The sequence below is a fragment of the Rousettus aegyptiacus genome, unplaced genomic scaffold (genome assembly GCF_014176215.1).
Source record: "Rousettus aegyptiacus isolate mRouAeg1 unplaced genomic scaffold, mRouAeg1.p scaffold_m13_p_2, whole genome shotgun sequence".
NCBI lineage: Eukaryota > Metazoa > Chordata > Mammalia > Chiroptera > Pteropodidae > Rousettus > Rousettus aegyptiacus.
The window spans coordinates 108,260,044-108,272,538 of record NW_023416295.1 but is presented as its reverse complement, the minus strand read 5'-3'; the positions used below and the strand labels follow the sequence as shown (position 1 = coordinate 108,272,538).

The 12,495-nt window shown below is 33.8% G+C and overlaps 1 protein-coding gene across 16 annotated transcripts in view; it reads right to left on the bottom strand.

Annotated features, from left to right (window-relative positions):
* Positions 1–12,495, bottom strand: part of PPFIA2 (PTPRF interacting protein alpha 2) — a 424,261-nt gene that overhangs the window by 131,967 nt on the left and 279,799 nt on the right. For all 16 annotated transcript variants that reach the window (XM_036237945.1, XM_036237946.1, XM_036237951.1 and 13 more), the window contains one exon: positions 3,528–3,644. In XM_036237945.1, the coding sequence (XP_036093838.1) occupies positions 3,528–3,644 (117 nt within the window). The remainder of the gene's footprint in view (positions 1–3,527; positions 3,645–12,495) is intronic.

Sequence of the window (12,495 nt, the reverse complement as noted above, 5' to 3'; positions counted from 1 at the left end):
TGAATTTATTGTAGGGACTATGTCTCTGAGTCTCCACAACTATCATTATATTTATTTATATCACTTAGTAAACATTTGTGGGTAGAAAAAATAATTGAAAGTACAGAATATATAAGTCGTACATTATCTCCTTTACAATAGTAGCATGTTTATTGAAAAAAAATTCACAAATTGCCCTCTAGAAAGTAATAGGAAAGAAGTTATTGAGCTTAGTTATTAACTCTTAATGAGGTAAAATTTAGTGTTCTGAAAATTTTTATTATCTTGTGAATATTTACGTTCTAGAATAACATCAAATTTAATAGCATACAAAACCATTTAAACATGTTTTAGGTAAGTGTATTTTTTCATTTTGTTCTTTGAATGTTGATAATAATTACACAACTTTTCTATGAGTAATAAGGCCTGTTTCAGAGTGTGCTTTTATGAGACTATTTTTATAAACTATTTTGTCAGAAGAGTTCTGAAGCCACTGACACAAAACATCTCCTGTTGGCTAATAACCAACCACGACCATGTAATTTAAGTAACTTTACTGCCCTAAACAAAGAGTAATCCTTGTGACTAGGATTTACAAGTCACTTTCTGACAGTACCATCGTACCTAACTATAGTTTGGTGTTTTTCCCCAAAGAAACCACTTTGCAATTTACACACTGATATGATAGTCATCCTACACTGATAGCTTTCATTACCTAGACACGCCCCAAAATACTATGTTCATTTTTTATGTTCGAATATACCTTTTCAGCAGTTCTCAATAGAAACATAAGTGTTAGGATTTAAATTACAATTCTATAATATTCTATGATAGTCAATGGTATTTATATACTTAAAATAACTATTTAATATTGGGTAATTTTGAAAAGAAAATATGATTCATAATGCTATATGTAAGTTATTTAGAAGTGTTTATATGAGCATAATAAAAGAATAATTAGGATATTATTTTCAGGAAATATTTTGATAAGAAATAGCACTTAGAAGATGAATAAGTTCTGGAGATCTAATACACAGCATGCTGATTATAGACAACAATATTGCATTGTATACTTGAAAGCTGCTAAGAGAGTGAATCTTAAATATTCTCACCACACAAGCACACACACACATATGCACACATATACACAGAGGTAATTATGTGAGGTAATGAAGGTAATCTTATTGTAGTAATCATTTCAAAATACATACATATACAAAGTCATCACATTGTCATTCTTAAATCTACACAACATTATATGTCAATGATATTACAATAATGCTGGAAAAAATGTCAGGCAGAGAAATGTGATAAAAATAAGTCTTTCATAGTACTTTCTTGAATCATCTCTGGTGTAACATGAACTGAAACACAGTTTACTTACTTTTAAGTTTTGACATATATTTTAGGTTCACTTAGGAGGATAGTGGCATGATATTTTAAACAATACTAGTATATCATTATTCCAGAGCATTTGATAATCACTTTTCCTAAAATTCTTGAACATTGAAAAAAAATCAATAATTACAATGTTTAAAAATCTTTTGTTACATTCATAACAAAGAGTGAGTAAGGTAGCAATGTCACAGAATTTCTCTTCTGCATTGGCTAAAATGCCTTTACCAAGAACTGGAAGGCAAAGAAACTTAAAGACAAGTACTTAAGGTCACCGACTACTCAGAATCTCCCACATATATACCTCTATTTGTGGAATCCAAAAAAGACAAAAATCAATTACACACAGAGCCTCATTCTAATTCTGTAACCAGTTTCTGAACATTAATCTGACATATTTCACATTCTATAATGCCTAGATATTTAGAATTTATACTTTAAATAAATAATGTGTGAGAAAAATATATGTGTGAGTACTCTTCCTCAGCAGTACTAGAAGAATACTTTAAGCATCAAATAGTTTTTCAGAGAATGAAAGGGATCTCAAATTCTTTATGGCTTTGAAAGGCATATTTCTTTAATTTTAGTCTGGATTAGCATAAATATGGCATTGTTATAGAAAATAATATTTTTTAGATTTTTAAGAAAAAGACTAGAGGACTATAAAGTCCATTTTCATACACAAACCGGCGATTCTATAATTCTCCAAGGAAATGTATAGCACTGTATGACTGATAATAATTAAAATGAAACAGTGGTAAAATAAAATTAAATGCAGTAAAAAATATACTATAAAATGAAATAAATATAAAATGAAATAAAATACAGTATTTATGAAATAAAATGAAACAGTAAAGAAAACTATATGTTAGTTTTCTAAACAGAGTTTTACATGCCAATGTCTTATTCTAAAGAGCTTGGTAGTTCATTTACTGAATTAATGTCAGTTTATTTATCTGAAAGAAAGATAAGTAATTTTTATTAAAATTTGAAATACAGCTTATGAAATCTAGCTGTCAGATTACAGTTTATTTTTAATAGTTAGTTTAAGATTTCTACAAAGTACATGGAAAAAGGCTAAAATGATGAAGCCTTAAGCTAAGAGCTGTTTCTCGGTCACCAGAATTGATGGTGGTCTCAGGAAATTAGTCTGGTTTACTTGCCTGCCTTTGTTTTTACACTTCAGGTTGGAAATATAAGAAGTCCCTCCATTTGTTTCAACTGGATAAGTGAGAAAGTGCTCAATTTATTTTCTAGCAAAAAGTCTAGTGTTATTTGTTTTGTGGTCTAATCGCTTGCTTATTATTTTCTATGTTTTAAAATAGAGATTTTGACATTGATGATGACCTCTTGACGATGACACCAATTCATCTACCAAATTCATGTGGTCTTGATGATTAAGGAGTTCAAATTTATTAATGGTAAATATTCAGGAGATTGTTTAAGCCTCATGCACAGAATATGCAAATGACTATGTAGTCTTTATCTGATTCCAGACTTACCAGCAACTGGTCTTCCTTTTGTGCTGAAAACAAGTGGTTCAGTATAGAAAAGGGCCAAACCAGACTGCTGGTTTCCTTGGCCTTGGCCTAAGACCTACCCGAAAGCCCCACCCGCATGACTTCAGATATCCTTTAATGTAATTTCTCAGTAATGGAAGTATTTCTGGGACCTTTCCAAACACACAGAAAATACAAAAATCAAATTAGAAATTACAAAAAAATTTTTGTAGTTATAAGTCATAGATTATTTGCCAATTGTACATAATACCACTCGTAGATCAAAATTATTGTTATTGTATTTTAAAAAGTCCTGGATATGTAGTATCAATATATCTATATTTATATAGATATATTTATTCAATTACATATATATGTTCAATTATACATAAGTGAATTATTTTTAAGAAAATCAAGTTAATAGAAAGTAATGAGAAATTCAAATATACATAAGCATCATCAACACGAACATATGTACAGTATTAGAGAATGAAATCAAGGGCCACAAATGAAAAGGGAAATCACGTAAACTTTTGACAAACAAATCAAAATATAATAAAGAATCTTTATTACATGGATTTTATATTTCATATTCCTATTAAATGATATAGCAAATAAACAATTTCATGTAAAAGCATGTTGTATGGGTCATACCTTTTCATGAACTTTCTGGCCCGGTTCCATCCCTTCAAGATGTTCTGACTCTGTAGATCCCTCACTTGATGCCATTTTTCTTTGTATATGAACATTTTGTTCACGCAAAGCAACAATCTGTAAAATAAAAACACTATGCTTTTAAAATCTAAAATAGAGCATAAATGTGGTTAAGAACTAATGAATACAAATAATCAGAAAATAAACACAATTTTACTCATATTATTATTTCAAAAAATATTTTTAAAATTGAAGTTAGCATTTTGAATAATATTTATAAGACTGTGAAATTTACTTATTTATTTCTAGTTGGCAAATGTATCTACCTAGTTGTAAATGTATCTAAATAAATGGCATGATTCATGTGTTATTAATTCAGAAATTACCTTTTAGAATTTATGAAATGTGATTAAATTGGTAGTGGTTTGTATTTTTAAACTGTAAAAGAAACATAAGTGAAAAGATAGAAGGCCAAAGGCTAATCATGAGCACATTCATTTACCTAAAAGACAGAGTGTCTGCAATTTAAAAACTAGCAAACACATGAACTGGATTTAAATAATTTTGTGGCACTATCACAAGTACTTAGAATTAAATAGGTCTCATTGTCATTATTGCAGTGGCCATTATCTTAGCACAACTAATCCAAAATAGTTAATACAAAAAAAAAATTTCTCCAAAGGCAAGTAATTTCTACAAATTTTCAGCTCAATTTTACAGATGTGATACTTTTCATTAATCAAGATTCTCAGATGTAGTTTAACTGTTCTTGGTACTATACAAATTGGAAAGTAACTTTGTACCATATTCAAAATGATGTTTCACAATATACAGTTGACCCTTGAACACCAAGGATTTGAACTACACAGGTCCATTTATATGTGAATATAAATACGGTAAGTGTATTTTCTTTTTTTTATAATTTTCTTAGTAATGTTTTATGTTCTCTAGCTTATTGCATTATAAGAATACAATATATAATACATACGACATATAAAATATGTGTTAACTGATTATGTTATCAGTAAGTCTTCTAGTCAACAATAGGCTGTTAACGTTTTTATGGAGTCAAAGTTATACACAGATATTCTACGGCATGAGGGGTTGACACTCCTGAGTTGTTTAAGGGCCAACTGAATTATCAACTTAGATATTGAGTCAGTATTGGTTCTAGGGGAAATCAATGTCTATAGTATTTAATAAACAATAAATAGCGAATTATAGAAAATGTTGAAGTTTTGAGACTGATCTGTCACATAGAACAATAATCATCAAATAAATAAGAGACATCAAGAGCTCAGTTGTTTTTCCTGCTGTCTGCCCCTGCCTCAATGTCCAGATAAACTGTGATATGTTCACAAAATCAAATGATCTTGCATATTACCCCTAGCATTTGAACATATGGCACATCATTTTTTAAGGACATATCACCACATAACAACAAGGTGAATGCTCTTCTCTCATATAGTACTGAAATCACCAAATATTTGATTCCCTTGCTTTTGTTCTCCCCATCTACAAGGTATCCACAAAGCAGTCAGATTCCTCTTTTAAACGTGTTATATTGTGACATTTCTCAGCTTTCTAAAGAAACTTCAATGTTTTCCCAACATATTTAGTACACGTTTTGACTTTTTAACAAGGTCTATAATGTACTACATGACCCCTTGGCCACAACATTCTCCTTTCTGTCCCCTAAATGTACCAGACTCTTTTCTTCCCCAGAACTGAGAAACTTGATTGTCCTGCTTGAAACATTCTTCCCCACCTCAGATAGAGTCGACACAATTTCAGCTTTCAATACTCAGCTGAAATACCACTCCTCGAATACATTATATTTTTATGTACAGGATATTTAATAAAAAAGTGTTGAATTAAATAATGAATGGGTATGGGAAAACAAAGAGTGTAAATCTAGTTCATCAGAAATAATAAGGGATAAAAATTTAAAGTGTTTGGGAACTTTTTCAGAGATGTTTCTTTCATGTTAGTGTTGAAATGGATTACATCAAAGGAAAAGCAAGAATAGTCCCTGTATATATCATTGTAATGTTACATTCTTAAAATTTGCCTCTTGCATAAAAAATATTTTATTACCATCAATACATAATAAAATTTTATTATGAATTTATTGAGTTTTTAAAAATTTAAGTATTGTATGCTGACATTACACTATTATCCATTACTAACAGTTATGTTAAGACAAAAGTAACAATAAATTTAAAAACTCTATGCATTTTCTTTCATTATTTAATCTACTAAGAAATAAAAACAAACCTTTTAAAAATATTTATACATGAAATTTAATTCCCAATTTAAGGATTAAATTCCAATTGGTTAGTAAATCAGATAAATTTCAAATATTTCCTTGTGCTTAAAATAAAGCAGGCCATTTATAAAGGTTTACTGAATGAATTTGTGAAAGGGTAAATTAACACCTTTAATAAAAATATCAAAACATCAAATTCATATGGAAAACACTCTATGCAAACATATGCTAAAAATTTGCAAACTTCGAAGGAGAGAAAAAAAAATGACCTAGATGATAGAGGCTCTGTTAATTACTCTCGTGACCAAATCAAAGTTGTGACAGAAACAAGGAGCAAATAGTAAGGAAAATTGCCTGGGTCTAAATGAATAAACCGTACAACTAAGGAGAAATCTAAGAAATCACCCTGCAACACAGAAAGTAGGACGGAGCAAGGATGAGACACTGTCTGGTCCAGAGTAGCTGAGTGGGACAGAGGTCATAGCAGCGCAGCTGCAGATGCCTCTTAAAGGGGTTGTGTCTGCTATCCAGCTTTCCGGGTGATGGATCTGCTCACTCTGAGCACCGGCACCAGGAGGCTACCCGGGGGCACCAAGAACTTACAGGGGGACACTGAGTGAGGGCTGAGGGGAGACTCACTCTGTATACAAGTGCTGGCAGTATCCACTGTTTCTCTGTTGAGCCCTCCCCTCTCCCAGTGCGCGGAGGCAGCACAGCCATAGTGAAAACCGCATGAAACCGGATAACAGCAGTCCCTCTGGCCAGAGGATTCCCTGAAACCCCGCCTCCCCCAACTCATGGCCCCACCCAAGGCACATCCAGGTGTTTCCTTGCTTGGTCAGGCGCCCCTTGTTGAGCAGAGCCTAGATTTGCACTGATGGCAGCTGGCTTCAATTTCTGGTGTGGCCTTTTGAGGCAACTATAAGCCCAGCATCTGCTGAATCTTAACAGGTGGCCCTGGAGGGGCACAGGCTGGGGCTAAATTTGGCCTGCAGCTGAACCTGTCTCAAGACTGTGTGACTGGACACCTACCACAAAGTCCACACTAATAAAACTGGGAGACTTAAGAGCTTTGCTTAGTACCTAGAAACAGACACAGAAAGGCAGCCAAAATGGGAAGACAAAGAAGCAGAAACTGTATGAGAGAAAAAAACAGAGATCCAGAAATAATGGAGTCAGGCAATCTAACAGATACAAAGTTCAAACCACTGGTTATAAAGATGCTCAATGAACTAATGGGAAGTGTAGATGAATTAAGTGAGAGTTTTAACAAAGAGATAAAAAACATAAAGGTGGAAATGGAAATCATAAAAGAGAACCAGTAAGAAATGAAGAACACATTATCTGAGATGAGAAGTATATTAAATGGAATAAACAAAGTGAATAAAGAAGAGGATCAAATGACCTATACAGAGGATGGGAAAGCCAAGGACATTCAATCAGAATAGCAAGAAAAAAGATGCCAAGACTATAATAATAATTAAAGGAGTCTATGGGACACTATTAAAGGTAAAAATATCTGTGTTATAAGGGTACTGGAGAAAAAAAAAAAGACTTTGAAGAGCTATTTGAAGAAAAAATGATGGAAAACTTTCCTAACCTGGTGAAGGAAATAGACAAAACCCTAGGAAGCTCAGAAAGTCCCCAAAACCAGAAACTCAAAGAGGCCCACACCAAGACACATCATAATGAAAATGCCAAAGGTAAAATACAAAGAAAGAATATTAAAAGCAGCAAGAGAAAAGCAGTTAGTTACCTACAAAGGAGCACCCATAAGACTGGCAGCTGATTTCTCAAAAGAAACTATGCAGGACAGAAGGTTTGGCACAAAATATTTGATGTGGTGAAAACCTAGGTCTACAACCAATAATACTTTCTCCAGCAAAGCTATCACTTAAGAGTTGAAAGATAGATAAAGAGCTTCCCAGACAAAATAAGCTAAATGAATTTATCATCAAGCCAGTATTACAGGAAATGTTGGAGGGACTTCTTTAAGAAGAAAAAACATGTATCAAAAACAGGAATTAAGAATGCCAATAACTATATTTCTATCAACAAGTACCTCAAATGGAAAAGAATTAAGTGCTCCAACCAAAAGACAGAGTGGCTGAATGGATAAGAAAATAGGACCCCTACATATGCTTCCTGCAAGAGACTCAGTTCAGATTAAAAGACACATACACACTAAAAGGAAGGGGATAGAAAACGACATTGCCTTAATGGACCTAGAAGGTATTGTGCTGAAATGGTTTGGATAGAGAAAGATAAATATTGCATGATTTCACATACATGTGGAACCTAAAGAACAAAATCGATCGACAACAACAACAACAAAAGTGGAAATAAACTCAATATGCAGAGAATATTTAAAGGGATACTAGATGGGAGGGGGTTTGGGGGAACAAAAAAAAAGCAAAGGGATTAAGAGGTACAGATGGATTGTTGTAGAATAGACATGGAGATGTAGAGTGTAGCACAGGGAAAATGGTTAATAATGTTGTAATAAATATGTAAGGGGGAAAAGGGTACTAGATTTAGTGGGGTGATCACTTTGAGAGTTATGCGGATCTCTGATCACTATACTATACAACTGAAACTGATATGTTATTGTATGCCAACTATAATTGAAAAACAAACCTCATTGAATGGTACAGTGTAAAGACAAGCAACTAATTGTCTGTTATATTTCAATAAAGATGATAAAAAAGGTGGTATAATAAAAAATTTGCACCATGTTTCACTGTTTTCCAAAAACTTACAATGTTTCTCTTATATGTGTTGTTTGCTTTTCCACCTTCCCTCGATTTATTCATGTTATTTTCTTTACTGAAAATGCAACCTTTTTAACTGCTCTATGAAAATTCTATTCAATTTTCAAAGATCCACATCGAATGCCTTTTTCTCCCCATGGTTTTAGTTGATCTCCTCATGTCAATGTTATTGAACTAAATACCCACAGTAGTCTATGTCTTTTCATCACATTATTTGACAGCTATGGGTACTTATCTTGTTCTTTTTCTACTATATAGTCTTCTTCATGAGGGCAGATTTTTTGTGCTACTTATTACCTGCCATAATTCTTGTTATGAAATATATCTTTCCTAAATACCAATTTGAAATTAAAAAAAAATGCAAACTTCAAGTTTTCAAAAGTATAAAGGGAGGAAGCATTTCCTTTCCAAGTACTGCTACCCTCTCAAACTGGAATTCTGTATATCAAGATATGAATTCTTCCCTGGAGTGATTCACATATAGGCAAGTTTTGCATACATTTTAAGTATATCAGTCCACTGAAGACCTATGAAATTGTAGTCAGGAGAAACTTTCCACAATCATTTTAGCTGTCCAACCATGACTTGTCAAGAGTTTGTTGACATTTGTTTCTAAATGTGTAGCATCTTTTCATAATCCTTTTGGTAACAGCCTCTTACATTTTCATTGGGGAATTTCCCTTTCCTACTTTAATCCTAAAAAGACTGTCAATCAAGAGGCCAGAGCTGATGGCAACTAGGTGGGCACATGATCCAAGCCAGGGTAATCAGAATATTCCTTGAGATATTTCTGGCAGAGGTATGTGGGAAGATTCTCTCTACTATGCAAGATAAGAGGGTAGGATATCAGGTGCTGTTTGCCATTACTGTAGTTTCACCTCATGGAGAAAACAGGTAGATGAGATGGAGCCCTGATCAACTGCTTCTGATTCTGATTCTAGCCAATCTCAAATCATCTCTGTCTCTGGCAGTTCACTAATGCAAGCCCAAAATTTTCCACTTGTGCTCAAACTAATTTGGATTGGTTTTCTCTCACTTGCAACTAAAAGCGTTCTTGCAAATATAGTAATGAACATAAAAGGCAACACAGCACATGCGATCTCTAAGTGGAGATTTTAGAGAATGGCTAAGAATTTACCAGAGACACAATGAAAGAAAACTTTACAAGTAGGTATAAGAGTTTTTTGTGTTTCTAGTACTTTAGGTTGTTATCTATTTTCATGCAAAGAGTATCTGAAGAAGATGGAAGTATGGCAGAAGACTAAAAAAATTAAAGTACTTCAACTAAAACTCTGGCCTGTGTGCTTCTTGCTTTCTGGTCTATTATTTTTCCTTGACCCTAATTTATGTTTCCTAATTGCTCATTAAGTTTCTGACAGCCTGGGCCACTGCTTCTATGTAGTCCCAAACACATTATATTTACAAGGTAATCTTCCAAGTCTTGTTCTTGGCTTTGCTTCTGCCAGGTCATTTGGCTCTTATCAATCTCTGACAAGCTCAGACCCTATAGAATGGACTACTGCTGGCCTTGGTAGCCAGTCTTCCAGTCTGGAAAATTCCCCAGCCCTCATTTCTTTTTTCATACCAGACTCTTTCTGGGATCCTACCACGTTTTCCAAAAGATCCTCTCCTATCCCCTTTTCTTCGAACATCTGTTTTCCTTGATGGCCTGAAGAGAGTCATTCATTTCACAAATATTCATTGAGCACAAGGCATTAGAGAAATACGACAGCAGGAAAAGACAGAAACTCTTGCTCTAAGAAAACTGTAATTCTTATCGGGGAAGAGAAACTATAAACAAAAATATGTAAAATACATTTTTAAATGGTGATAAAGGGAAAATGAAAGCAGTGGGGAGGTGGTGTGAGGTGCAGCTTAATTAGGAATTAGGTGTTTTCTGAGAGTAGACTAGAAGACAGAGTAAAGAAAGCAATATGGATAACTGAGAGAAGAACTTTCAAGGTAAAGGGTGAAGAAAATATAAATCATATCGAAAACAAGAGCTCGAGATTCACGAAAATGTTTTAGTGAGTTCCTTGAATAATGTAAAATGTCCTCTTCAAAAGAAAGCTAAAACGTCAGTGAAAGTTGATGCCTTGGAAATTTAAAGTGCCAGGAAATATACAGAAAAATATGTAATTCTTAAAAGAAATTTAATTATGGAGAAAATAACATAATCTATTCAATATCTTTATATTCCCAAACTTCGAGATTTCTCAGGTATTTAAGATGTCTTAATCCATTTATTCAGCATATACTTACTGACCTTTGATCTAAGTATCAGACATCACCGTGAAAAGTGCAGATAAAGTTTTTCTCTCAAGGAGATTATATTCTAGTAAAGAGTGGGGGTGGGGGAGGTGGAGAAGGAAGTAGTAAGACAACAACAAAATAAAAATGATTTATTAAGCTCTTAAAGAATTTGAAACTGTGCTAAGCCTATTATATAAATTTGCTTCTTTACTGTTCTTCTATACCATGCTTTCTTTCCAAGTTCGAGACTCCTTCAAAGCAGAGCCTGAGGCAATTAATTACACACAAGTAGTTTATCTGGGAAATGATTCCAAGAAGCATAGCATTTCTTAAATAATCACGAAAGACCTGGATGAGTCCTGACTCTTTAAGGTGTTACTGGTTGTGTGACCTTGTACAAGTTACTTAACCTCAAGTTCATGTTCCTCTATATAATGAGGGATAATAATACTTACCTTTAGTGTGTCTGTACTGTACTTAGTCAAATATGATGTATGTTAAACATTCACTTTGTAATGAGAATAATGAAGACTTTATTTACGTCTTCAACTTTATCTTCCCATTCACGCTTACTGCTCTAGCTTACTGCAAGGCCTTAGTCACATGCACACAAAATGCCATCTTGTATGTGAGTTTTTATTCATTTGAGTTGTTCTTTGTGCGATGATAGGGAAAAATATGTATGTATGTGTATGTGTGTGTATGTATGTGTGCATGTGTATATATATGTGTGTATGTATGTATGTGTGTTTATATGTACACACACATGTATGTGTACATATAAACACACATACATACATATATTATATCTCTGCATAGAGCATCTTTCCCTATTGAGGTTACTCTGGGCGGGCTGCTGGATGGCTCTTGGATGGAAGCTGTTCACCAGAAGGACCAAGCATGAGTAGAAGCTTAAAATTTTCACTCTCACTTCTCTCCAACCCCCAATTATCCAGAGAAGGGACAGAGGCTGGAAATGGAGTTAATGACTGATCATGCCTATGTGATGAAGCTTCCATAAAAATCCCCAAAATGTAGCATCATGAACCTTCCAGGATAGTAACTACTGCCATGTACTGGGAGAGTAATGCATTTTAATTTCACAAGGGCAGAAGCTCCTGCACTTGGGGACCCTTCCAGACCTTTCCCTATGTATCTTTTCATCTGTTTTTCATCTATATCCTTTATTATATCCTTTATTAAACTCATAAAAGTAAGCAGTAACTGTTTTTCTGAGTTCTGTAAGCTGCTCTAGAACATTAATCAAACCCAAGAAGTGGGCGTGTGGGAACCTCTTATTTAAAGCCAAACAGTCAGAAGCACAGGTGATAATTTGGACTTGCATCTGGCATACGAAGTGGGGTGAGTGTAATCTGGTATCAGAAATGCTGTGAATAGCTGTGAATATGGTAGTAGTATGAGAGTAAAGAAGAAACACAGGAGTAGATGGGTTTTCTCTGTATACCCTTCCTTCTTCTTGACTGCCTTTTAGTCATCTTTTAGGTTTTAGCTTATACATCACTCACTTTGGGATGGGTTCTGGGACCATCCTCCTTCCATAAATTTAATTTATATAATTTCTTAGCATTCTCTAACAACTCATAAAAATTGCCACTCTTTATCACAACTGGCTGTTAGTTTTCTGACTGCCCATGTTGACACTGAGTGCCTTGAA